This window comes from Ammospiza caudacuta, chromosome 11, assembly GCF_027887145.1.
Source record: "Ammospiza caudacuta isolate bAmmCau1 chromosome 11, bAmmCau1.pri, whole genome shotgun sequence".
Classification (NCBI taxonomy): domain Eukaryota; kingdom Metazoa; phylum Chordata; class Aves; order Passeriformes; family Passerellidae; genus Ammospiza; species Ammospiza caudacuta.
The window spans coordinates 11,185,869-11,213,580 of record NC_080603.1 but is presented as its reverse complement, the minus strand read 5'-3'; the positions used below and the strand labels follow the sequence as shown (position 1 = coordinate 11,213,580).

The following is a 27,712-nucleotide window of genomic DNA, read 5'->3' as shown; positions in this document are numbered from 1 at the left end:
AGATGGAGTAGAAGGTAAGGCCTAAAGTTGAACAGACCTTAAAGTTATACTGCAGCTTCTTCTCAAGTTGCATGATAAATGATTAGAGCACTTCTGAAGCAGAGGGATCCTAAAATGAAACTGCACTGATGCTTATTTTTGAACTTCATATTCTATCAGTGAGCCAAGCCTGTTTGTATCAGATTGCTCCAAATTTCTCAGTATTAATTCCTTCTCAGTTACCTCTCCACCACTTTGAGCCTGGTGATTCAGAAAGCACAGGGCACACACACATTTGCAAGGTGAATTCAGTGCACATGAAGTGCCCTCTTTTCTTACAGAGCTGCAGAGTGGTCAGGATGCTGAATCTAGCAGGTTTCCTTTCCCATGTATCCACAGTATGTGTTAAAAACAGGCACACAGCCCTGCCTGTGCACATCTGTCCCTGTGCAGGTGTTCCTGATTCTCACAAGGCCTAGGAATCTTGCTGGGTAATCTGCAGTCAGCCTTCAAAATAAAACACTCCTAGGACAAAAGAGTTTCCTTGTGATATAAATAAGGTTCATTCCCCTTTACAGAATAGTGCTAAAAGCAGGTGAAAGTGCATGTCTTGATTTGATAAGCTTTCACAGTTTTTTTAATATGATATAGAAATCTAAGACAAAAATACAATAATAGAGAGAAGGAAAGCACGTTAAGATCTGTGTAAGGTTAGATCTTTATATAAAGATAGGAATCTTTTCTGAGATCTTAATGTATTGCAAATGGACATTCCAGTAACCAAAAGTATAGAAATGTAATTTGGGGGATTTATAAGCTAACTTTAGTCTTGCAGTTTGCCTATCAGAAGCTTTGTTATCACAGTGCTGGTACAACAAATGATTTTGTGTGGTTTTAGACTGAATGTGGATGTCAATTCACGTCGAAACTGGAAGGAATGTTCAGGGACATGAGCATCTCAAACACAACGATGGATGAGTTCAGGCAACATCTTCAGGCAACAGGGGTAAGTGCTGGGGTCTGTGTGCTTGACCTCCTGCTTCAGTACATCTGTGTCCACACTTGTGTTTCTTCATTTGTTGGTAAATGCGTGTGCTGAGAAGGACTTGGTCAGCTTGTACAGCTTGTTCCTTTTTTCACTATGTATCTTATCTTATCAACTGTATCAGCGTTTCCTGAAATGCCAGAGTCAGCTGGGACTTCCATGCACGGCTCAAGAAGTGCCGGTTCCATTCCATAAAATCTGAGAGTCCGAAGGGCTGGGCCGTGGCTGCCGGCTCAGCGGCTCTGCCGGGCGGCACCGCCAGGGGGCGCCCTGTGCCCGGCCCCGGCTGCCAGCTGTGCCCGCCCCAGTGTTGTGCCCATGAGTGTTTCCCAGCACAGCCTCCCGTTCTTCAAGGTTAATGGTCAGTTGTGATGAGTATTTTTTGCTAAGAGCAAGAAAAATGCTGCGTGCTGCAGGTATTTGCAAAGCACACCATCTCATGTTAAGCTTTCCTGGCACAATTAATGCCTTTGCTAAATCTGCTGTTTTATTGCAGATTTCAAAATTTGGGTTTTGATGTTTTCTTGAAAATTGTCAAATATTGATGTAGTTGTTTAATTAGAAAAATTACACTGCCTTGTAAAAGTAGGCCCCTGGAATATTTTAGGGAGACATCATTCTTTTCAAGATATGAGTTTACGTGCTCTAAAACATTATTTTTCTGTACTGATGCTCAGTAGCACTTACTAGCATATAATAAAGAGCCAAGTAGTTCCCTGTGTGCAGGTGAGTAAGGTCAGTACATCAAACCTGTTTGAGTCAGTTTCAGAAATCTAAATGCCAGGAGTATTTTCATGGATATACTCTGTCCAGCGTCCCTGGTTGTGAAAGGTGATATGAAATCTTTGTTGTCTTGAAGCAGTTGGCTGAAATCCTCCTCATCAGCATTCTGTGACTCATCATGAGTAGGAGAACAGCATGTTCTCTAATGGGATTCAGAAAAGGATGGAGAGGAATTGGATAAAGGTGTTTTTGGACAGGCAGCTTTATTACTGGTTTGTTTGGTTTCTCTGCTTTAGAGACTAGTCATGTTTTGCTTCTGGAATGCCTGAAATATAAATTTCAATTAAAATTTGTTGGAGCATTCCCTTTTTTTGGTAGCATAGCAGGCTTGGACATGGTGGGAAAGAGGGAGTTGTGCTTAAAGATTCATGTACTTTACGTGACAATCTCAAAATAAGTGAGTTAATAAATGATATCTCTATCTTCTTTTTAGCTATATACAGCTAAGAAGATGAATTTAAAATGTTAACAGATGTTCTGTTAGCTTTATTTGAAACTTCATCTTTCTCTTGGCAAGACACCAGCAGTTCATGTGATGGTTTCCTTGTGGTCAGCCTAATTGTGGCCTTTTAATGAAATTTCCAGAAGTACTATTTAGGAAATACAGGAAGATTTGGGGGATTTTGTTACTGCTAAATTGCTGGTGATGCTGTGTTTCATATGAAATAGTTTGTTCTGCTTCTTTTTAAACCGTTTCAGTACCTTGAATGTGTACAGTGCCTCCTAGAGGTGTCAGGCATCTGCTTTTCTCTAAATAATCCTGCCTGCAAAGTTTCCTTCTGGATCCTCTGTCCTGAGATAGAGGCAGTGCCAGGGTCTGTGTAGATGATTGATTTGCTCTCAGAAAGTGGAAAGCTCAGCACCAGGGGAAGTCCAGGCTTAGACATTGAGAAATTTCTGTAACTGGGATCCTGGAACATTCCAAGGAGTTCTGTAAAGAATGGGTCACTTCAGGGTACTTTCCACTAGTTCATACCATTTTCATGCTGAAAAGACATGTTGTAAAATAAAGTGCTGCCAAAACTTTGTACCAACTGCTTATAATGTAGGATGGGAGACATTCTGAATTAGTGCTGTGTTCTGATCTGGCAAAGACCAAAAAAATTTGGGAAATTGTTGCCATCTCAGCTCAAATGTTTCAGTTCCAGATAAAGATATTTTCTGTATCCTTCTGTCTGCACTGATGGCCTTTTCCCACACTTTGTCTGGAGGAAGAAAACTGTTGAAGCTTGTTTAGGTTTGTCAGAAGTTTCCTGGGCACAAGCTGGTTGGTGCACACAGGCATTCAGTACACACAATACAAAAACTCTTCTGTAGAGCATGGGAATGCTGCTCTGCTATTGAATAGTGAAAGTTAGAGTTCGGGTGGCAGTTTTTGACCTTCTAAAACATAATGTGTTCTATTTCTGTGAAGTGGATTTATGTAAGTTGAATATTGTTTGCTTTAGTTTTTTACCTTCAAAGAACACACATATAATGTGTGTTCTTTGAAGGTATTGGTTCTACCTCCTAAAGCTGAAAGTAGTCCATTTTAAGCTTAATAATGCTCAGCTTAGCTGGGGAATGTTTCCTCACCAGTGCTGAATATTCAGAGTCATGGCTGTCCTTAGGGAGAGAGTAGGTGGGCTGTGCAAAAGTGAGTAACTGTTGGCATGGCAGTCCAGAGATAAGCTCCCTATGGTTTAATATTAGATAGGCAGTATCTCCTCCCTTCTTGCAGAGAATACATTTAGAAAGAGTTCTTTGGAAACTGACACATTTCATGCAACCCAGTTTTATTGCATGTCATCAAAAAACCCATTTACAAAGATTTGTTGTATGTATCACAAGTTCTGTTTATGATCACAGACACTTAGTTCTTGATTAAGAATTCCTTTTGTTCAATTCTGTATGCTCTTAAATGCCAGAGGGGAATAATGTAGAGGATTTTTGCTGTACCATCTACTCTGATAGTGATGAATCAATGTATTTGTCTGGTTTTGCAAAAAGAATGTTTACAGATATGTCTGTTTCTTTTGTAGCTAGACAAAATTCTAAATATTTTACACTGATACAAAGTGAAAAATGGCCTTGTTTTAAAATAGTGTATGTTTTCTTCCAACTACCCTAGGTCTCACTAGGAGGTGTTGATCTCACAGTGCGTGTCCTCACAACAGGTTACTGGCCTACCCAGTCAGCCACACCAAAGTGCAACATCCCTCCAGCTCCCAGACATGCTTTTGAAATATTTAGAAGGTATGTATTACTACAGATTTTTAGGTAGAGGTTTAAGAAGAAACTTTCTAAACTTAGCTGTACAGATTTTTTTTTTACCTGTACAGATGTTTTTTAACAGCTTTGCTGTTAAAGATGTGCTGGCAAACTGTTCTTTTTCAGCTCATGTGAAAATTAGAGAATGCAATGCTTGCATTATGATGCTTGTGGTTTTGGGAGATTTTAAACAAAATTCTGACAAAAGTTAATGTTTTGAAAAAGCAAAAATGTTCTAAGAATGTCCTCAATAGCTCCAAAAGGCTATGTAACTTTTAAAATGTATTTCCTCTTCATTACAAAATGTGAGCTATGTTGTTTTCATTTTAATTCTATTACAGATTTTATTTAGCCAAACACAGTGGGCGACAGCTGACACTCCAGCATCACATGGGGTCTGCAGATCTCAATGCCACTTTCTATGGGCCTGTTAAAAAGGTAGAGAATCAAGATTATATAAATATTGTATCATCTTTTACTTGTAGAAAAGTAATAAATGTGATCTTGAAGGGACCTCAATCATTTGAGTGGTTTAGATTTTTTTGACTGTCATTGAAAAGTGAAAAGGAACTTGTTACTTATTTTTGCTAAGTGAAGTTTAGCCTGCTTTTCACATGCAGAGTGCAATGCAGACAACATCTTTTCAAAAACAAGACTCTAGCAGAGTTTATAGAAGTACAGTGCATAATTTCTATATGTACAAGAAAGGAATTTTATAGTGATTAGACCAGTACTAAAATGCTAAGCTAGAACTAGTAATGGCAACATGCTTGGAGATGTGGGAGGCAATGCAAATTGAAAGCAAAATTCTTAAAACAAAGTATTAATAACATGCACTTGTGAGGATGTTGAAATTGTGTTGCTGTGGGAAGCTTAAGAAAACTTGAAGGGTAGACAAATAATGGAACAGGGGCCTCAGAGGTGGTGAAGTCTCCATCCTTAGCAATGGTCAGTGTTTGATTGGTGGCTGTAGATGGCCTGGCCTGGGCTCTGTATGGAGCTCAGTCTCCCTGGCACTGTAAGGCAGCTGCTGGAGTAGCATCCTGGCCATGCCCCCAGGTGTTTGCTTTTCTGTCACCTCTGTAGGCTGATCCTCTAGAGAAATGTTTCACATGAAACTTTCATCTTACCAAGATAAAACATTTTTTCAGTGAAGAATAATCTAACAGTAGTTTTGGAATTTTAAAATAGGAAGATGGCTCAGAAGTCGGTGTGGGAGGTGCCCAAGTAACTGGCTCGAACACACGGAAGCACATATTGCAAGTCTCCACTTTCCAGATGACAATATTAATGCTATTTAACAACAGAGAAAAATATACCTTTGAGGTAAGTGTGTGGGTTTCTCACCTGATTCTAAATAAGTGGTTTGGGCCCTTCCTTGTCCTCTTGAGTTAGGCATTTGAAGATCAGGTGCCTCTCATTTTATTTGAGTATGGATCAGGCCAAGCAGATCACTAGCAATGCACCTGGGAAGCAGTTCTGGGGGAGGAAATTATTTAGGAGCTGAAGGTTCCAGAAATGTTTGAGAATTGTGAGTGTGGTTGTTCTAGGCCATTGAGCTGTAGAAAAGCTGAAGTTGAAATGCAGCAGGTGGCTCCATTTCCTCATTTTGTCTTTGAGAAGCTGGATTTAGAGGCCAAAGGGTGGAGAAGGGTTTGTATCCTGGCTTCTTGAATACCTAAGTCAAATTGGCAGGCTGGACCGAGCTTGGAGGATGAATCAAAGAACTTCCAGCCCTTCTCTGAGCTGGTCAGCCAGAAAGGACAGTGAAAAAGGCCCTGGATAGATTCTTAACAAGGAGACCAGAGGGGTGTTGCTGGGAAAGGTTGAAATGTCAGCTGAGAGATGATGATGAAGGCTTTAGGAGAGGAGGAGGATCATGTGCTTTGTTGTGTGAGCACTTTATTGTTAAGATAAATTGATAGTTTTGTTTTGGACATTATCTTCTGTTTGAGAGAGCATTGGCAGCCTTGAAAAGCAATACGGGTGCAGTTTGAAACAGTTGATTTCCAGGTTTTCTCATCTGCTTTTGACTGTGCTATGCATAGTAATCATCTGCCTTTTTGTTTGGATTGTGTTTTCAGCTTATTTGGCATACTTCTAGCCTGTTAATAAAGTAAGTTTCTTTGAAAGGGTCTCAGTAGTGATTTAGGAAGGCAGGATTTGATAAGGTACTCTTAATAAACTACTGATAATTTAGAACGTTATTATAGAACACAAAGTCCTGTGTGTTATGAAATCCATTGCAGGAGCATTAGAGCTTTGAGTACTTTGCAGAATATTTGAGGGAGTGAAAACAAGAAGGGGAACTTAACAGCTCTCTTTTTTCTTGAAGCTGATTTTGAAATTGGGCTGGTAGCTGCCTTTTTCCACCAAATTGCAGTCTTAATGAGTAGTAGAACCTTACCCATATATGAATAAATAACACTTGGGAGAGCAGTGAAAAATACCGTTTTTAATACATGCTCTAAATTATACTTTATTTTTCCAAGACCAGATGATAGAGAAATATGTCCATCTGCTTTTAGGCTGTATGTTTTGTTTATTTCTGGTTTGGGAGTTCTTAAACTCTTGCTTTGTGTCCCACTTGAACTAAAACGTTAAGGAGGCATATTTGTGTTGCTTGGTTTCTTGGGTGAAGTGTGTGGGAGTTGTCTTTAACCCCAGCCAGGAAAGCTTATGAAAACTTCAGGGGAGAATGCATTTTATCTTTGTTCATTGATTATTGGATACCCTGATGGACTGCTGAGTGCTGGGCACCCATTCCTTCTCTCTTGTGTCAGATGGGTGCTTTGTGTGTGCTGGTGTATCCAAAGCTGTCTGATACACAAAGTGTTTCTGCAGATTCACAGCTCAACAGATTCCTCTGAAGTTGCCTTCACAGCTGAACAGACTTTGCTGTTTTATTTTGCATTCAGTGTGATTATTAATTGCAAATTTGATAAGATCCTCATAATAATCCTAATAACCATTAGGCCACGTGATTGAGGGGAAAAATGGGATACTGATAATGCAAAAATTATCCATAAAATACTCTGGAAATGTAAATCGTTGCGTAGAAAAATTTCTTCACAAAAAATGTATACATTTATTGTATTCCTGCACAACAACTTTTAATTGTATATGCCAGATATCTACTGACCTTATAGGTGTAGGTTAATGCTTCTGAAGTGGAAGAGGAAGAATCTTCATGCAGGCCTTCAAAGAATGCTAATTTTTTTCTGTAAATTCAGTTTTATTAATCAAGTCTTATATAGTACTCAACATATTTTTGAGTTGATTTACATTACAGCTCAGTATTTTAAAAGGTGAAATCCTCACTTTTTGTAATGGCATCAGAAATAAGCACGGTTCTTTATGTTTAACAAACAGGAAATACAGATGTGACCATAGTAGAAGTTGTGGAATAATTCCACAAAAATGAGAGATTAGAACTATAAACTAGATATTAGAACTATAAACAAGATTCCCTCTTTTGCTGTATGCTCTGGAAGGCACACAAGTTGCAGTCTGTAAATAAAACTAAAAATACTTTTTATTATAAAAATGATAAAATTATTTTCCTTTTTTTTTTCTGCACATTTTCCTTCTAATAATCTGTGTTCTTGTATAGAATGGACGGAGTTCCATACCTAGAATTATCTCTTTTGTAGCCCCCAGATAGAGCTCTTACTTGGTAATATTTTAGCACTGAGATTGTCTAATCAGTACTACTCCTGTGCACAAATCTAATGTGATCTTTAAAATAAGGCATTTGTGGAGATGAGGAAGAAGTATACATTTCTCACTGCTACATCAAATATCTACATAAAAATATGTTCAGGAAAACATTATGCTACAGGCTGAGGGAAAGAGAGCACAGGAACATCTGTTATTCCAATTTACATTCATCGCTGCGTTTTTTTTTTTATTCAGCTTGAAATTTTTGGCTCCTTCTGAGGCAGCATATTGCAGTGCAATTCTTTGTGGTCCTTACTTTAATGCTGGGTTATAAATTCTAAAAGTGAAATAGTTCAAGTGTGTTCATAGCTCAGTGTGAAGTACAACAGCAAATAGTGGTTTGTATAAGGATGGGTAGCATGAAACCCCCTCAAATTCCCTTTTGCTCTTTGTTTCACTTTTGTTAAAAGCGGAGTATTTGTATATATGGCCTTGTAGAACTGATGTAGTTTTTAAAGGATCAGTTTTAACTATTTAACAAAAATCAAAGTTAGGGAGCCTACATGTCACTGGCATTACATCATTAATAAGCTGGGTTTGGTTTGTAGCCTTTAGGGCTTTTTATTTATCTAAGCTCTAAAATCTTTCGCCTTCCCTTGGTTTGGTAAATTTTATGCTGATCAGTCCATTTCAATAAGGTTTGTTTGTTGTGACCATGTAAAGGATTATAGCTGCTTGGGATTTTTTTTTAATACTACTTTGTACTGAATCTGAAAAAAAAATGTGTGAAGGTGACAACTGTGTTTTAAATAAAGCAGCAAAGGAAGAAATAGTAACTTTCTATGAGCAGCTTGGGAAGAAACTGTTTGATACTAGGAAATAGTTAAAATATGTGGATATTCACAACTTCAAATGGTATAAGTATTTCTGAATGCATTATTCCAAGAATACTCTCAAGAACATTATAGTATTTCCTAATCATCTATCAGCAGAAGGTAGCAAAACCCCCGATTTTTTTTAAATTTTTGACTGGGTGATTTTATTCTTTTTACCTCATTCCAGTTCACTTGACCTTATGTCAAAAAACAGTTTTATGTGGCTTTATGTAAAGTCACCACTCTGTGTGTAGTGTCAAGGTGAAAAATAATGCCCATTTTGTCTGAGCCTTGGCATCACAGAGAGCTGGTAGTGAGGTGCTGTGCATGAGGTGCAGTCTAGTTCCTGATAAAAATCTGAGTCAAAGGCACTACATCCAAATCATTTTTATTGTATGTTGTCAGTGGTGCCTGAAGACAGAAAAGTGGCTGTTTTTCCTGGGTTGATTTAAGAAATAACCTGAGTATACTCAAGAAATAATATTATTTGATAGAATTTAGTTTGATTTTTCTGGCCACTCTAAACTTTTAACAAGTTGTTTATAGTTCTTTACAGATCTTAGCATTTTGATCACTTGGAGGTGTTACTGCTGTTTTTAGGCTAAGGTCATCATGCGGACTTGTGTGCCACGAGAATCAGGAATTTATGGGGACAGTGTAAGGGCTTGATACTGCCCTTGGAACCAGAGTTGGGGAAGCTGAGAAAGGGATGGCTCTTGGGGACAGCTGCATGTCTGCAAGGGTTGTTTTTTCTCTTTAGCTGCTACAAGTCCCTCAAGAGTCTGAATAGGAATGTGAAATCAGAAGTGTCTGCAGTTTCCTCAGGCTAGAAATAGGAAGAAAAGAGATGAGAAGAAATGAACTTTTACTGAAGACAGCTCAGTAAACACATTAGGTCTGGGAGAGCAGCATAGTTGGCCTTCTCCTAGAGCATATTAAGGCACCATTCTGCATCCAGTGTAATTTATTTACTAGCTCATGACCACTGTTGACTTGCCTAACATTCATCTCTCAGCTGCCTCTTGAGAGCACTGACAGAGGTACACAAGGTTATGTACATGTTTTACAAACTGTCTTCTTCAAAATTCATATATTTGCTGCACTATAATGGGCTCTTTTTGTATTTCACCTGGAGCAGTCCTAGCCAAAGGCATCTGGGCAGTAAATAAATTGTTGGAGCTATTCAGAAGGGAGAGGTGTGATGATCTAGAGTATTTGTATGCTACAGTGAAACCAGACATTGTTTGTTCTATTTGTAAAAATCTTTTTAACAGCATGGCTGAACACAAAAGTGTTTGTGCATCTCTTGGTCAGGAATGGTCATGAACCATCATGGATGTTTTCCACCACTGAGTTAGTCAGAAGGTTTGGTTTCACCCTGTTCAACAAACCCTGGAAACAGTTAACAAATCCTTTCAGCCCTCTCAGAAATTGCAGGGAAATGGAACAGCTGGTTATTCATTCTTCTCCTTCAGCTCATGGTGACTGTTCATGTGACAGAATTCAGAGTGCTGACCCAGGTGGATCATTTGGCACAGTACCCACTGAGACCTTGCTGCTGAATGAGTTCTGACCTTTCAAGTGCCACAACTGTCACAGTATTATTTTAAGCAATCCCTGATGTTGTGTGCAACACACTATACATCTGCCACAGCCATGAGCTAACAAAGTATTCTTCTTTAGGAAATTCAGCAAGAAACTGATATCCCTGAAAGAGAACTGGTTAGAGCCCTACAGTCCCTTGCTTGTGGCAAACCAACACAACGTGTCCTCACAAAAGAGCCCAAGTCAAAAGAAATAGAAAATGGTCACATATTTACAGTGAATGATCAGTTCACATCCAAACTACACAGAGTCAAGATTCAGACGGGTAAGTCAGCTTTATATTCTATTCTCTCACAGTCTGCCTAAAACTTCAAATTATCTTTTGCAGGATTGATGTCCATAGAGGTAAAAGGAGAGAATTTTTTTTTCTTGGTGATTAGTTGCATCAAAATGAAAATTCAAATGCCAAGAAGAGTGTGGAAGTCAGTTAAGCCTTTTACTTTACAAAATTTGTAATTATCTCTTACAGGAAATACTGAAAGAAAAATAAAATTCAAATTAAATAATAAAATGAAAAATATGCTACTGATTGATTCAGAAATAGGAAAATTGCCTCATAAGTTGCTGTACTGCAGTGAAATGAGTGATGTTTTTAGCCCATGATACAACAGCCATTTTCAAGTACCAGGTAGCTTATAATGGTTTTGGGCAGTGATTTGGGTTTAACAAATAAGGGAAGCTGAGTGTATAATAACCACTTCATTAGCTTATAGAAGTGCTGCTGCTTGTGCCTGTAAGCAGATTTGAGTACTGTTCAAATTTTATCATAGTTGTAATTAAATAACAGTTTGTTATCTTGTCAGTTGCTATCAAAATATGCCAGAAAGTGTTAGTATGTTCTTGTGGCTGCTTTTCATTTAAAAAAAAAATCAACTTTGAAAATGTCAAAACTCAGGAAAATATAACTTGATGTCTAGATGAAATAAATAGTGAAGCTAACACACAATGAAACGCATTTTAATTTTGCTAACATAATTTACATTCTCTATTTTCTTTAAGTTGCTGCCAAACAAGGAGAATCTGATCCAGAAAGGAAAGAAACAAGGCAGAAAGTAGATGATGACAGAAAACATGAGATAGAAGCTGCTATAGTTCGGATAATGAAATCTAGAAAGAAGATGCAGCACAACGTGCTAGTAGCAGAGGTATGCTGGTACAGAGTTTTGCTTTTGCTATTATCTCATTAAAGTTACACAGCTCTAACTGACATGATTCTGAAAGGCTTTTGAGAGATGCTGTATTTAACCCATCCTTTCTTTTCTCCATGTCTGTGAAGACACCTAAATTGTTACCTTTCACTTTAGCATGTACTCATGGGTGTATCTAATTTTCCTTCCTACTTTTGGTGCTGTTGTGATGTTAAATTGCTTGAAAAGCCAACCAGTGTGCTTTACATTATTTTTGGCTTTGATCATGTTACTGACTGTTGGGTCCAGGTTAGAGAGATTTGAGCTCTTAGCAGAGAAGCAGTCCTGCTGCTTTTCACTGCTAAGCTCACACAGCTCCAGGACAGGACACGTTTTGCACTCCTGAACTCCCTTAGAGCTGTGAAACTGGGAGCATTCTCAGGTTGTGACCATGCCTCTGGAGCTTTGAATCATACCCCAACATGAGCAAGCAAGTGGAGGGACTGTCAGAAGTGTGCAAGCTGCTTTTTATGCTCTGTAGCTGTCACCATCTCTGTCTTAATACCTTTTTCTGGTTGTTGTGTTCTGTTAGGGTACATCAAGATCTTCCTTGCACTGTGATTTTATATTGTTGGGTTTATTTTGTTTTAGGTAACTCAGCAGCTGAAGGCCCGATTCTTACCAAGTCCAGTTGTTATTAAAAAACGTATTGAAGGACTTATTGAGAGAGAATATTTGGCACGAACACCTGAGGATCGCAAAGTATACACTTACGTAGCATAAAATGCGTTCAGAAAATTTGATTTATTCTTGGACTATACTCTTCGCATGAACTGGGAAGTTCTTTTAAATCATTAATATTAAGACGACCATCTTCTCTATTAAATTACAGTACATGTTCTAGACCATTCAGATCAAGCCTTTTACTCCTTTTGAGAGTTTTTGACATGAATTAATTGAGCTTCAGGCTTTTCAACGTTATCCCTGTAGAGATCATCCTTACAATTCTTCGGGAAAATGTGAATGTGCCGCGTTTGTTTTCAATACTGTATGAAAACAGAGAAATAAAAATGACTTTAGAAAATACAGCTCATTTAAAAAAATAAATTTGTTGGAATTTCATTTCCCCAGATCTTCAGTGTTGATGTAAATGTGTTTCTGTAGTGTTGCTTAGCACTTCGCGCATTGTATAAGTTGGGTTTAAAAGAAACCACGAGTGGTAAGGCAAAATTCCCACTTACCTTGCTCTGCTTCAAATGTTGTTTTTTTTTAACTAGACATGTTTAATTTAAATACTTGCTAATTTTTTGAAGACCCAAGAAGACAACTTGAGCATGCTTCACTCTTCCAGCTGCACTCACTGTTCCAACAACATGAATCAGGAACTTCTGGGGGCTCAGAAAAGACCGTAATAATTTTGGCTTTCCCTTCTGTAATTTGAGTTCTTCTAAATTAAACTATATTGATTAGTTTTTTTCTGGTTTCTTTATAGGAAAAAGGACAAGATTTTAGTGTGTATAAACTGTATAATAATTTTTGCTGTTGTACTCACTGCTGATGGTGGATTGTACAGGGCGATGTTTTTATTTCACTAAATGTAGACAAAATAAATTTAAAATAAATGGATTTAGTGTACACAAACAACTAATTCAAGTGTGTTAGAGTACAGGGTTGACAATCTTTGGAACTAAATACTGTCCCCTGGGGATGTACTGGGATTGTATTTTGTTAATAAACATCATAGATGGAGCTGTAGCCCCAGGGCTTCCCATCATAAATGCATATTTCAGGAGATTAAAGTGAAGCCAGCGTGCACTATTTGTTTTTAAAAATGCATTTTAAACATGCAATAAAAAACTGTTACTGTAATGAAATTTTTAGTTCTTACCCTAAAACTTTTTTTCTTCTTGACAGTATGCTGCAAAATAGATTAAAAATAGGAGTTTGGTGGCATCATTCTTCTCACAGTTAGAAATTTTTGAGTGTGCATTGTACTGCAGCTTTTATTAAACCATATTTCTGACATTCCAATGCACATATTCTGTGCTTTCCCAGCCATAACTATTCTTCTACTTTAATTCAAAACAGTATTTTTTGGCTTGGTTCACATTACTTTCACCCATAGATCTTGATAAATATAGTTGGGATGGGCTTTCCAATATGAAGAGCTGGAAATGAAGCAAAATGAAAATGTTGGTTGTAGAGCATCTGCCAGAGCAGTTCTTGATGGGCTGTGCTAAACAAGTGCATGGTGCTGGTGCAACATTTCAGTGTGACTGGAGGGTGTTTTTCGCAATGTGTCCACAATTTTACCCCTCTCCAGCCTGTTAAGTACAAGTCCTGGCTGTTGTTCAAGAGTAGCATATTTCTTCTAAAGAGAGGGACTGGAATTAGGATGATATTTTAGCTTGACTGTTTGGAAGCTTTTTTTATGAAGCTTTAAGTTTACTGCACACCCCCATCACACCTACACACACACAGAGTAGTTTTTGAATCAGCAGAAGGAGGTGGTGGCTGAAGAACTTTCTTGCCTTGTCCATCAGGAATTTAGCCCCAAACGAAAACAGCTGGGCCCTTGGCCCTATTGGAAAGGTGTTTGCTGGCTGTTACTAAAACACCTCTGTCTGCACCGGGTATGCAATTCTTCAGTAGAGATGTGGTCATTGTTTAGCCAGTACAACAGTACTAAACACAGCGAGCTGATCTGCGCTTTTGATTTTGTTTAGTCATCAGAAACATCTTCCTCAAAATGTAAATCACTCTTTCATGTACCGATATGAAGGTTTTATTTAATGTATAACTGACTCTTTATTAGCATCAATGTTGTGATATTGCATGTTAATGTTTTCCCATGTGCTTTGCAGGGAGGAACGGGTTCAAGTCCTTTTCCCTGTGAAGTTTACAGAGATGTGTGTGTTGTGATTTGGGACAGGAGGTCTTTGTCCTGTGCGTTGCCTCTGTACTTCTGTTGTACATCAGCTGAAGTTTGCTACTTCTGGTGGCTTTTGGGAGGCTGAATGTTGTGTGAATGACTGTATAATTAGGTGTTGAAGAGTGTCTTTTTAAAAGCTGTGTGGGCAAGAGTGTTTGCCAGAAGAACAGCAGGTGGTGATGGCTGTTTTCAGTAAAAAGTATTAAGAGCATAGTTTCCATTTTAATAGAGTTTTGAAGACACTGTTCAGGAAGAGACTTCTGCTGAAGTCAGATTTCAAAAATATGCCCTTTACCATTGAACATGAGGTAGAGGATTGAAAAATGGAGAATGTGAAAGTTCCAGTAAGAGACAAGAAGACATCACTAAGATGTGCTTAAGGTGAGTTTAATGTTTACATGTTTGTATCTTAGTGGGATTTCATTTACAATCTATAGTAGAATTCTGCTAAGCCTTATCTAATTTCAGTTCCTTCTTAATTTCTACTTAAAGCTTCTTTGTAATTTTGTTAAAATTTCATTAGTAGGATTGTAGTTACATGTGTGAGTGCAATTATTAATGTTTGTTTTCTTTGCATTAATGTGCAGCTGAAAGCAGTAACAAGACTTAATAAACATGGAGTTTAATTCTTTGGAATTTTTTAAATTAAAAGTAGGATTTGAGTTTTGTAGCTGTTTGAAGATGTGTAGGCATGTACTGTCCTTGTACATGAGCTTATTTAAAGGGATTTAGAGTATTCCTCATTTACTGTCATAACAAAGGTGATTGATCCTATGGATCCCTGGTGCAATTCTTGTTCTTTTCCATGTTCACTACCTTTACAGCTTTGGTTTACTCTTTGTGTCACCTGGAATTAATCCAGACAAATTCCCCACTGGCAATTCACAGAATAAATGAATGCCAAGCAGACTAAGTCTGTGATGTTAAACTACTCCTGAATGCAATGTCTTTCCTGTTTTCCAAAGACCAACTTTGCTCTGTTGACCCTGAAGCTTCCAACGCAACACAATTTGTTCCACTTGCTGCTGCTCATTTAGAATCAGCCACTGGTGTCAGATTTACTTTCCCTCACGCAGTGGAACAGAAACTTTGCACTGAATATGCTGAGTGGGTGAAGTGTTTTTATTCACATGTATTGCAATCAAATTGTGTAGTACCTGATGGGTGGCACTTACATGTATATACATATGGTAATACAGTATTTCATAATGCAGAGTTGGGACAAGCTTGCACAGAGATGGGGTTCCAATCTTTTCAGAAGTACCAAAAACTGGAACTACTTGTGGCCTCTGCATGTCCAAAACTGGTCAGAACCTCTGTAGCTCAATCCAACCCTGTGGCTCTGCTTTGTTCCTCGGGGTGCGTAGGGGGAGCTGCACTCTGATCCTGAGCTCCCCCTTCCACAGAGCCCTGTAGAGCAAGGGTTGCTTTGACAGCCTAGAACTGGACTAAATAATGTGCACAGCAGGCATAATCTTGTGTGTGTCTGGGACAAAGGCGAATTTCTGTTGAAACTCGCATTTTGATAGCTTGGACAGTAAATGCAATAACGGCTGTGCTCAGTTTGAAGTGTGAGTTTAATGGTTCCCCTGTCCTCTGGAATGTTCATTTGAAAAGACTGTAAAATGCAGAACTTACATATCCAGCTGAAAGCTGGATAAAGGTACAGGACAATAGTTCACCCACTTTTCTGTCCTTTGCTGTGCAGGGAAGTGTTTGTCGATAGTGCCCCCAAACTGCATTTAATATTAATTTAATACCTCACATCAATATCTGCCTGGGTCTGGAGCCAGTCTGACAGTCTGCCTGCTCTCAGCAGCTGCTTGTCCTAAAGCAAGAACCAAATTGCTGCCCAGGAGGGAAAGGCCTGATTCACCTCCCCAGTCCTGGAACTGCTGACCTGGACTAGCTGTAGTCAGGACAAGGAAATTGTCTGGAGAGCTCCTGTTTGCCTGAGTAAAACTGGAGGGAGAAAATGGGGATCCACCAGAAAGTGCAACTTCCAGCCTCTGTTTATGAATAGAGTTCATTTTAGCAGTCCTGGTTTTGGGAGGAAAAATTCACAATAAGAAGTCCCGGAGCCTCAGAGTGATGCTACATTAGAGCCTGGTGGTGCTTTACAATGGCTTTGGAGTTCATGTGCAGATTTTCCTTTGCAAAGTTACCAGAACATGCCCCAAATCCCAGTAATGCCTGAGTTTCCTAGACCTTAAGAGCTACTTCTGCTAATATTTGTTGGCTGTTTGGATCTTGCTTCTTTTGAAATTCTGTTAAAGATGAGGCTAATAATCTCCTGCAGCTTGTCTGTCACAGCATTTGGTATCAACTTAATTATGCAAATCTGCAATTCCAGAATAATGTGGGATCCAGGCCAAGGCTCTTTTAATTAGAAGTTTGGGTGTATTATTCTGTATCTCAGGAAGGCTGTCTTCAGGAAAGGGAGTAATTAGAAGCCTTCACAGTGCGTGGGTCTGTGTTGTTCCTTGAGCTGGAGCTGGCCTGGCTGGCGGGGTCAGCACCTCCTGGGGACTGGCTCTTATTAGCACTCGGCAGGGAGCAGTCACACCCGGGCTGCTGCTGGCCTTCCAAGAATCCTGCTCTGAGTGCCCTTCCACAATGCCAAATGTGAGCTGGTTAAACAAACACTTCGCTGGGCCCTGCAAGTCTTGGGTTTGTTCAGATCTGCCGGTGTTCTTTTGCTGGAAGATTTTTAATTAACATTAAATCTTTCAGAAACAAGTCCCTGGAGCTGGGCACATAAATTCACATGTAGCAAGCTGACCTCCCCCTTGTCCCACTCTGACCTGTGGGAGTGTGACACTGGGGATGTGGCAGAGGGATCCTGGAGATGCCATCTTGGGTCAGTGCTAAATGCTGGCTCTTCAAAGTCAGGACACCACAGGAAAAGCTGAGAGAGTTGGGCTCGTTCAGTCTCAGGAAGGCTGAGAGGGGATCAAATCAATGTCTATAAGGGACTGAAGGGAGGGTGTCAAGAGAATGGACCAGGCTGTGCTCTGTGTGTGAAGCAATAGGACAAGAGGCAATGGCAGAAACTGATGCCCAGGGAGGGAGGTTGGACCAGATGCCCCATGGAGGTCCCTTCCAACCTGGCCCCTCCCCTGATCTTTGTTACAAATACTTGATCCTGCTATAACCTCCAATTGGCTCATTACGTTTAGTGGGTCTTGTTTTGGGTGCACGGAGTGTCTCGGCTTTTTAAAAAAGTATTTTAGACAAACTGAAAACTGAGTTAAAATGGTGCCATCTGCAGGTGCCCTGTAACTGGCTGAGGACACATAACCTGGTGAGTTGAGTATGACAACCAGCCAAGGCCATGCAGTGCCTTTCTGCAGCACATTTGTTAGTACTGGGAAGCTCACCTCTGTGTCTCAGTGCTGCTTTCAGCCTTGCCCTTGTCCCTGCATCACCTGCTGACAGACCCTTGCTGGATCACTACTTTCTGATAGCTGGCTAAAAAGAAGAAATAAGAACAGCTTGGGAAAGAAGGCTACTTAAATAAATGCAGTAGTTAGATGGTGTTTGGTCTTTTGGTCATTGGGTCTTTAGTTCCTCCAAAGTGGTGATGGATTGGAGTTACAGGGTTTGAAGCCAGAGACAACCTCTGAAAAGACTTTTGTATTCAAGTAAGGCCTTAATCTTGATTTTTATCTCAGTACTGTGTATGCTGTGTATAACTGTCACCTACAGGTTAATTTAGTAGTTTTGTGCTTGTTATAAGCAGAGCTTGAGATTGGTGTAAAACAAAAAAAGTTTTTAAAAGAAATTAGGAAGCCTGAGTCATGTATTTAATGAGGCCTTCTCCCGAGGTGCTTAGGTAATACATACTCAGTCTCTCTCCAGTTAATTACGTTCCAATAATCTTTGTAAAGTACCTTCCTTACAGATGTTGCTCTGAACTTATTAAATCCTGTGATGCATCATCAGTGTTGGTGGTGTCAGCTGGAGCAAAGAGCTCTTTGCCCTTTGGAACAGTGCAGAGGACTAAACACAACTCAGGAATTGATTATGAAAAGGAATTTTTAATTAAATTAATTAAAAGCCTTTCCACTGTAGAATTTTAGACTTCCAGCAGGCAGTATTCTCTGAGGTTTCATACCATAAAGTGTTTATTAGTTGTTTATGTTTGGACTTTAATTTGTGCGGGGCTTACCAGTGTGTGCATTAGTGCCAGTTCATATTTGTCCTGCTCTTACACACAGCTGGAGTGCCCCACAGCTTCCTCTATGTTCTGCTGTGTTACCAGTCACTGCCAGGTGGGAATGGGGCCCTGATTTTTTTGAGTCCCATATCAGAATTGTTCACCCCTCCTCCCCTCAGCAAAGCCACTTTTCACATACCATTGAACTGCTATTTTTCTGATCTCTTGAAGAGATCTTTCTTGGCGTGTTCAGTAGGTCACTGTGAAAAATGTGCTTTTCCCTTTGGCGGCCAGACTGGGAAGCTGGGGGAAGGGGAGGCAGAGAGGAAGGCAAGGACTCATTCCATTCAGGATCAGAGTGAAATCAGCACTTTGCTTTTCTTAGATGACCCAGCAAAAGCCAGCACTGTTCTGGTGGCAGCCATCCCTGTTCCCCTGAGCCTAGCAGTGGATGAAGCTCTTAGCTCAGCAGCTGCAGCAGGGAGGGCCTTTGCACCCAGGCTTTATCCCAAGGCTTGGGGGCACTACATTGGACACAAAGGGAGGGCATGAGGATACCCTTGTCCGAGGCTGAGGAGCCTGGTTTGGGCCCTTCCCGAAGGATATTGAGTAGTCAGAGCAAGGGGACGAGAACAGGAAGGTTCAGCTGGGTGGTGGGGCTGCCCTCCTCTGAGGAACAGGGTCAAACAAAGGCTGAGCTTCACTCCCATGCTCCTTGCAGGAGGACTGGTGGGTGCTCCTGACCCAGAGCTGCTGGGGAGCTGAGAACCAGCCCTAAAACTGTTCTCCAGACAGCTTCATTTCAGAACTGAGATTGTTTCCGTGTGTCACCCCTGCAAGCACAGCAGAAACACATGGTGGAGGATTCAGGATTTGGCCCTTTTTGTGAGTAAGGCTCAGGTTTTTGGCTGCTGCAAAAACAGGAGAGATGCTGCATGCCTTCAGCAGCCTCTGTGGGAGGCACCTACCCATCTGGAAAACAATTTGGCTCCCCCTGGCCACAGCAGGAGCTGGAGAGGGCCGAGGTTTCTGCATCATTCCCTAACCAGCCCTTGCTCTCCATCTGCTCTGCAAGAATTCTCATCTTCTGTCACCTTCACCCCAGAGCTGCAGCTGCCCACCAGATTTTACCCAGCAGGCTGGAGCAGGGCTGGGGCTGAGAGCTGCCAGCAGCAGTGATGGCTCTGCACCAGGAGAGCCTTGCTCCTCCTCAGTGCCCTGAGTGGGAGCAGCTTGCAGGGCAGGACTGGGGGTCCTGCTCCCAGAGAGGGGGCTGTGGGGCTGTAGCAGCCCAAGGATCTTCACCTGGGCTGGGAATGGGGGACCCTGCTCACAGGAGCTGCTTCCAGCAACAACCCAAGGCCTGATGAATTGACTTTCTTCAGGGGTTTTTTGTGTTTCAGTGTTTTCCTGTACAGGCAAATTCCCCTGTTCTTCACAGGCAGGAAGGCAGATGACTGCCTGCCCCTGCCCTGTAGCAAGGAGTTGATGAATCATTTCCTTTTCCATATTTTAGTGAATTGTGTTGTTCAGAGCTCATCTAGAGCATTTTAATGTTTTCAGCACTTGCACTCTTCACTCTCTTCCTGCAATTGTCTGAAGGCTGGATTTTGTTTTTGTCTCCCTCCCAACAGCAGTTACTTGCTTGAAGTGTTGCAGGTGGGTGCAAAAGAATCTTTTTCCTCATTTTCTAGACAGTCTTTTTTAATTTTTATTGTACATAGGTGTCAGTGTAGCTTTTAAAGCATGAATGTGTGTTTCTACCAGTGGGAGAGATCTCCCTAAAGCAAACCAAGGCACTGTTGCTTATACCTTTAGACCTTGGAGATTTTACTTAGTTGAATATAAAGTTAGGGTCATATTAAAAAAAAATAGTTCTGAATTTTCAGAATTTTGAATAACAGACTTATTGATGCTGGGATTTCTTAACAGTGAACCAGTGCTTTGTGTGCTTGGCTGTTTGGAGGGAAGTTGGCACGTCAGCAGAGAGAGATGTGCTGCCCTTAATTAGATGGGCCTGCACAGATCACCAGAGGCCCCAGGTTTGATTTAAATACTGGCTACAGTGGGGGCAGCTCTGCACAGGAAGTGGGTTTGGCCTGACCTGTATTGTGCTGCTGCTGGGCTGGCAAATAGGGGGATGAAAGGACAGTGTGATTTATTGTTCACACTAGAAGAGAGCTGGAAAGCAGTGTATTTTCAGCAATCCTATTGTAGCTTATGCAGTAAGCTAATTACCAATATGTAAACCCAAGGAGCAAGAAAAAAAAACCCCTTGGACTTGGATTAAGGCTGCTGATTACATGGGTATCTCAGGGAAAAAAAACACTAAAGGGGGAAAAAGAAGTAAAGAGGGCACTGAGAATGGGAAGCCTGGTGCCCAGCTTTTATGGGCTATGTACAGTAACCCAGGACCTGGTTTCCAGTTAGGCAGGAAGTTACCTGTGTTGTGAAGGTTGTAACTGGGAATCAAGGCTTTTTCCCAAAGCTCCTCTTTCCTGATTTATATCTGCCCTTATTGTTATCTGTTATGTTCACACGGTTGGGTTTTTTCTTTTGTTATTTTGTTTTCCTTCCTTGTTTTCAAAGAACAGCTTATCTGTGTGCCCCAGAAGGGTGGGACTCAGAGATCACAGGCTTTTTACAATGAGCCAGAGCCAGCCTGCCGACTACAAGGAAATTTGCTGAGCGTTTCAGCCATGAGTGCCACATGGGCTTTGCAAAAGGCAGTGATTGCCGCGGTGGGACTGGGCTGGGTCCGGAGCGGCCACTTCCACTGCCGGGAGACAAGTGAGCATCACCTCACCCTGGGAAATCGCTGCTGGAGACTCTGCTGTCCTGTGTTGTGAACGGTAGGAGGATGCAGTGCTGCTCCTGGACACTTGGGTGGCAGGTACTCAGTGCCCAGAGCTAGGAGTGAGCCTTGAGCCGAGCTCCGCTGGGATGTGACCTGGGACCGCTCGCTTAAAGCCTTGTCACCCTGCACCTGGCCCCTCTGGGGCACACTGTGCTCACCCACGTGTTTCATCTGCTTACTGCAAAGCCTGTGGGAGTCCAGGCTCATTCTCTCCAAGGCTCAGAGTACACCCTTGTGCTCCCGAGGCAGAGTAAAAGGAAGGCACCAATTTGTCTGGTTTGATTTTTTGCCCGGAGTGTTTGCAATGGATGATGGAGCAGAGTCTCTGATGACCGTGCATCTCCTCACCCATTTGGGACGTTCAATCCCTCTGCAGCAAACTCTGGATAGGCTTCTGGAGTGGCTCTGCCTGGACATTCGCCTTTTCCTGGTGTCAGAGCGAGTTCCTCCGCTGAGATACTACGAGAGATACCGCAGGAGGAGCTGCAGCTTTCCTGGGATCTCCATCCTCCTTTTCCTGCACGAGGACTTGGGAGAAGAGCGGATCTTCCAGGTGCACGAGCAGTTCCAGCGCCCTCCCTGGCGCTGCCAGCGTGCCCAGTTTGCCAGTTCCCGCTGTGCCCCGTCCCAGCAGGAATTCTACGGGCTGGAGGAGCAGCTGCCCGTGTGGGGCATCAGGCGGGTGCGCCGCGGCCCCGAGATCCTGCGCGTCACCCTGCACTGCAGCTTCGACAACTTCGAGGACGCGGTGAGGCTGTACGAGCTGATCCTGCGGAGGGAAGGCAGCGTGCAGAAGGGCACCCTGTGTGTGTTTGTGCTGCACTCCGGCCCACACGCGGCCGTGCAGCTGTGCCTGAAGCAGCTGCCCATCGGGGTGACGGCCGAGCCCCCCGAGTCGGCGGCCCTGCAGTTCAAGGTGCAGGAGATCGGGCAGCTGGTGCCCCTCCTGCCCAACCCCTGCGTGCCCATCAGCAGCACCAGGTGGCAAACGCAGGACTATGAAGGAAACACAATTCTGCTCAAGGTATGTGTCTGTGGGGCTCTTTTATCCACTTGTTTACAAGGGAAGCAGGACTGGTTCAAAATGGAAATAACGATTTTGTTTGTTCATGTTCATTTTGTTTTGGATTTGTGAATGCAGTAATCGGTGTCTGCCGGTGCTGCGATGCTGTTGATAAATATAAGCACTGATCCTTGCAATGTTTTTATACAGTTAAATTAACATCATTACTGCTTCCCTGAAATGCAGATTATTGATGTTTTCTAGGGCATACTAGCTTAACATCTTCCCTCCTCTGCCTCAAAAAATGATTGTAGCAACCTAATCTTTTTCTGATAAGTCATTGCTGTATAAATGTTTTTCAAAGTAGATTTTTGGCATCCAAAACCAGAAGTTTTGTAAGTGTAATGTTGATAGAGCACTGCCTGCAATTAAGGTTGTGAGCTCACAAGTGAGTTGCAGTCGGGCAAAAGTGGCAAGGAGATGTGTTCTAGGAAATCTCTGCCTTTCTTTTGAAGTGTGCAGTCCAGAGGTTATATGAATACAAATTAAAAAAAAAAAAAAAAAAAAAGAAAGAAAAAGACAGAGTCTGTGCTGAGATCATATGTAGTGAGGATTACATATGTGAGTAGAATGGAAGTTTGGATTTCTTTCCATTCTAATAACCCCTCCCACCTCTGGTTATTTTTCTTGTAATTTGGATTTTAAATTGTTTGACCTTTTTCCTCCCAGAAGTTCTCTGCTAAAGTTAATTACTTGGTTCAGCCTATTTTTGTGCTGCTCTGAACACTAATCTTAGGGCAGCCCTTGCTGCCTCATTCAATATCAATTTATAAAGTGGTTTTCACCCTCTTGGAGTGGTCAAGGCCCTGGGTATCTTCATATAGCTTTGAAGTTGGTCCTACCTGGAGCAGGGAACTGGGCCAGGTGACCTCCAGAGGTCCCTTCCTAAATTACTTTGTGGCTCTTCCTGCTATAGATACAAGATCTTTGAGCTGACAGATGTACACGAATTCACTGGCAGGAAATTTGGGAGCTTTTTTGGGGCTGTGACCATGCTGTACTGTGCTCCTTGCAAAGGAAGGTGTAATCCACTTGAACTCGAGGATGTATCTTGTGTCCAAGCTCCAGACAGCAGGCTGACAGCCCAGTGCTTTACTCTGCAACTCTTCAGCCCATACTGTAAATCTTTCTTTTGAGCATCTGCATTTACCCCCTGGCCTGACCTCCTGCCATACCCCAAACTAAATCCCAGGCTCTGCTCACAGACTCCACATGGAGTTGTCACTCCCCCTGAAGCCCCTTGTTGTAACTGGCGGTGGCTGTCCTTTCCCAGTGTTTATCGAGGTTTCCCTGGAGTGCATGTGGATTTTTTGTACCCACAGCCTCCTTCGGCAGGGAGTTCCCCCGGTGACTGACTCAGGCTGCAGGTGACCCCAGCACAGCGAGGCTGGAAGAGAGCATCATCATTAGTTAAGGTAGAAATGTGTGATAACCGGCTTCTCTTTCATTTTCAACAGGTTCAAAGCAGCTCCAGGACCCTCGAGACAAACACCGGGCTTTCCCAGCAGCATGGTAACACAGGCAGTGGAAGAATCCCGCGGGACAGTGTGCCAGCCCCTCTCGCTGTAAAACAGGGCGATCGTGGGCGGAGGAGCCGGGAGGTCACAGCTCCGAAGGGTAAAACCGAATGTGCCCCAGGTGAAGCATCCCTGGGCTCCGAGCGGGCGGGCAGTGCCCTCCAGAGGCCCCTGCGCTCTGCCCCCGGTGTGGCCGCCCCGCAGCAGGGCTGGGCAGCGCTGTGGCTGCGCGGGCGGGCGGGCCGGGCGCCGCGGGGAGCCGAGACCGACGTGGACACCGGGCTGGCCGTGCCGAGCCCTGAGAGCGGCCGCTGCCCGCTGAGCCTGTTCCCCGGGGCCCTGCGGAGCAGCCTCCGGCCGCTGACAGACCCGGGAGCCGGCACCGGCAATGCCCTGCCCGGCCCGGCCCTGCGAGCCCCGGCCCGGAGCGACGGGACCGCGCACGGAGCCCCGGCCCGGCCGGACAGAGCCCCGAGCTGCAGGGACAGAGCCCCGCACGGAGCCCCGGCCCGGCCGGACAGAGCCCCGAGCTGCAAGGACAGAGCCCCGCACGGAGCCCCGGCCCGGAGCGACGGGACCGCGCACGGAGCCCCGAGCTGCAGGGACAGAGCCGCGCACGGAGCCCCGGCCCGGCCGGACAGAGCCGCGCACGGAGCCCCGGCCCGGCCGGACAGAGCCCCGGGCTGCAGGGACAGAGCCGCGCACGGAGCCCCGGCCCGGCCGGACAGAGCCCCGGGCTGCAGGGACAGAGCCGCGCACGGAGCTCCGGGCTGCCCCCCGCCAGCACCGGCACCGCCAGCAGCGGACGAGGAGCAGGAATTCTATATATGACCGAAACGAAACGCGCCTGATGGACTCGTGCTTGGCAAAGGACAGCGGAGCGCTTTGGGAAGTGCTGTGACTGCTGCTGCTCTGTCGCTGTGACATCCCACTAGGGGTCACTGAGGCAGACACTGAATTTCCATGGAGAGATGCTAAGGAGGCTGCAGGCAAAAATAACACTGTATTTACAGAAAGCTGATGTTTTGGTTTGGTTTTTTAATGCGCAATAGGTGAGGAGTATGTTGTGCAATGAATAGGAATAAGCCATGTGACTCCTACAGCTGTTCTAAGATGCTAAAAATTAGTGATGTCTTCAGATGGGTTTTGAAGGTGCAGCTTGGCTGAGCTGCCCAAGCAGCTGGATGTCCTCAGCTGTGGGAACTCACAATCCCTTGCTAGGACAAACTGGAACAAGGTCGTGGCATGGTCACAGGTGGTCATGCTGGTTTTCCTTTGTTGGTATTTAAAATCTATGCGTGTTGTCAGTTTTATGCAAGATTTGAAACATAAGAATATTCTTTGAAATATTTCTATTGAGACCTTTTTCCCAGCTCAGCACAGTACATGCAAAAACCACACACTTGAAGAGAAGTGCCAGTAAAACCTGCTGCTGCCTATTCATTTGACACTTAAAATAAACACAGCAACAGGCCAGGCTTTGTTAAACCAGTGTGCAATTAGCAGGCAATCTTAGCTGGTTTTTAATTAACAGAAGACAAGAGAAGTTGAGAGTCTTGGAGGGAATTGCTAAATCCTCAAGAGTAAAAAGGATGGGAGAAATGAAGTCATGATTCAGCATCAACAGATGCTGAAATAACTCCCATCTTGATCAGTTTGCTTTCTCAAGTAGGATTAAATAAATCTCAGCGGGAAAGAGATGGGAAGAATATGAAGGAGGAATGAAATTATTCAAAGAAGAGCCCCACCTGGGGATACTTACCTTCCAAACAGTACCACAAAAAGGTATTTTCTCCCTTAAATATATCTGAATTCTGGAGGGGATATAGGGAAGTCCCTGCTCTGGGCCCTTCTAGCTGGTTCTGCCCTGCCAAGTAATGCTCATGAACCCTTCAATTTGAGGACCAAAACCTACAGAACAGGACATTTCATTCACTGGACACTTACAAACATCCCCCAGGTTTTCACAATTATGGATGGGATAATCATGAACTGGGAATCAAGGCAGAAGTGGGATTCCTGGGAGAAACAGCTTTAAAGAGAGATTTCATGGCCTTCTCTCTATTCTCCCATGCCAAGGTACTTGAGTGTGACTATTTAGCATAATCTTATTTTACGTAAAAGAAAGAGGCAGAAGGTCAGTATCTAGCCTGGGGGAAATTCTTCATCATTGGGAAAAAAAATGGGACAAGTTTCACCTTGCCTGTAAGAGATCATGGAAAAGGGCCTTGAATCAAAGGAAAATGGCTCTGAAAATACTGCTTCTAACAGTGAGCATGTAAAATCTGTGTATTTTAAGCACAGGATATATCCAGTACAAATTCAGTGTTACACAGGCAGGTGTGCAGGGTGTGTTGGGTCAGAGGGCACATTTCTCCATGGACAGACTCAGTAGTGGAAGGCAAAGGTTCCCATTTTCCAGAGTGTTCGTATCTCTGCAACCTCTATTTTATACTTCCTTGCACACTGTGCCATTTCTTCCAGGATTTAAAAAAAAGTCTAACAAGGAGCACGGCTTGGTAGGGTGTGCTGGAGATCAGTGTCCCAAGCACCCTGAGAGAGAGGAGCTTCCTGATAAGGAGGCAGGGAGAATGGGTGCCTGAGGTGTGTGGGGCTGGCAGCGAGCTCAGCCAGGGCTGCCCATCCCCTGTGCTGTCCCAGCAAAGCACACAGGGGAAAACAGCCTTGGTGGGAAACTGAGGAGGGAGTTGGACAAGTTATGCTGAGAGGATCATGTATCACAATGTAGGGGGATAGAAAATAAGAAATAAAGGTGGTATAGAATGTAATCTTACCCCCTAAAGAGTTGCAGCTGAGCCAGTTATTAAGGATTGGAGCAGGCCTGATGTTAACAGGCCACAGCTGTAGCCAATAAAGAAGAGTGTTATAAAAGAGTGGATTGGTTGGTTGTGAGGAACTGGATTCAGTGCCTGGAGGAGCTGCCTGCAGAAAACATCAAGGAGGTATGAAACTCTAGCAATATGGAGCCCTTGCAATGTAATGGCAATAGAGCTCTTGCAGTATAATGACAACATCACAACACTGGATGAAGGGAAATGCAGTGGGATTTTTACCTTTGGTGTGTTGAGCTTGGTATAAGGGACTCGGGTGGGAATGGCTGTGACCTAGCTGTCACCATTGGGGTCGTGGTGCTGTGGGTGCTGAGCTGCTGATTCCTTTGATGGACAGCAAGGTGGGCAGCATTGATTAACACCCTGTAACTGAGATTCTAATTTTGAGGTGTGTGCTTTTTGGGGGACAGTGGGATCCTGCTTTGTTCCAGGCAGTGCCATACCAGGAGTGGGGATGTGGGGACTCCTGTGAGCCACGGGTGACCCCAGAGGGGGCACAGATGCTGCCATGTACCCACAGGGGATGGTGATGAACAGGCCCATCCGAACTGAAAGGCTTTTCTCCTGGGTCCCTGGCACAGTCTGGGTGATGGAGGGAGGAAACCTGTCCTTGCAGGAGCAGGGTGTGTGCTGAGAGAGCGAGCCGTGACACTGGGCTCACAAGATGCAGGAGAACTTGCTCTGGGTCACTTTAATACAACCTGAAGGGAAGGGGTGAGTGCTGTTGCTTTTTTTTGTTTAGCCCCTGGAAGCAGTAATTTTGTCTTTTGTCTCCTCTGGGGGAAGCACAGTGGTGTTTCTGAGGGATGAGGTGCCTGGGAGCAGCAGAAGCACTCCCTGGTGCCTGGATACCAGCACCAAGGCAGGGAGGCTCCCTTGCTCCCCACTCCTGCCATGGTGTGGGCAGGAGCCAGGAAACCCCTGCCGTGGTCAGTGAGGGCACAGGCTCGGCCTCTCGGGCTAAAGAGAACCTGGCAGCCTTGATTCTTTGGGGAAGCACATGCTGAA

The 27,712-nt window shown here is 43.3% G+C and overlaps 2 protein-coding genes across 3 annotated transcripts in view; both read left to right on the top strand.

Annotated features, from left to right (window-relative positions):
• Positions 1–12,446, top strand: part of CUL3 (cullin 3) — a 55,009-nt gene extending 42,563 nt beyond the window's left edge. For both annotated transcript variants that reach the window (XM_058811927.1, XM_058811928.1), the window contains exons 10-16: positions 878–985; positions 3,918–4,042; positions 4,399–4,495; positions 5,249–5,383; positions 10,276–10,462; positions 11,197–11,342; positions 11,976–12,446. In XM_058811927.1, coding sequence (XP_058667910.1) covers positions 878–985; positions 3,918–4,042; positions 4,399–4,495; positions 5,249–5,383; positions 10,276–10,462; positions 11,197–11,342; positions 11,976–12,107 — 930 coding nt within the window. In that variant the 3' untranslated portion in view covers positions 12,108–12,446. The remainder of the gene's footprint in view (positions 1–877; positions 986–3,917; positions 4,043–4,398; positions 4,496–5,248; positions 5,384–10,275; positions 10,463–11,196; positions 11,343–11,975) is intronic.
• A 7,574-nt stretch (positions 12,447–20,020) lies between these two features.
• FAM124B (family with sequence similarity 124 member B) lies at positions 20,021–26,787 on the top strand. Its single transcript, XM_058811850.1, has 3 exons — positions 20,021–20,074; positions 21,010–22,296; positions 23,793–26,787. Exons 2-3 carry the CDS (start codon positions 21,577–21,579, stop codon positions 24,681–24,683), a joined length of 1,611 nt encoding a protein of 536 aa, XP_058667833.1. The 5' UTR covers positions 20,021–20,074; positions 21,010–21,576; the 3' UTR covers positions 24,684–26,787.
• Positions 26,788–27,712: the final 925 nt, after the last annotated feature.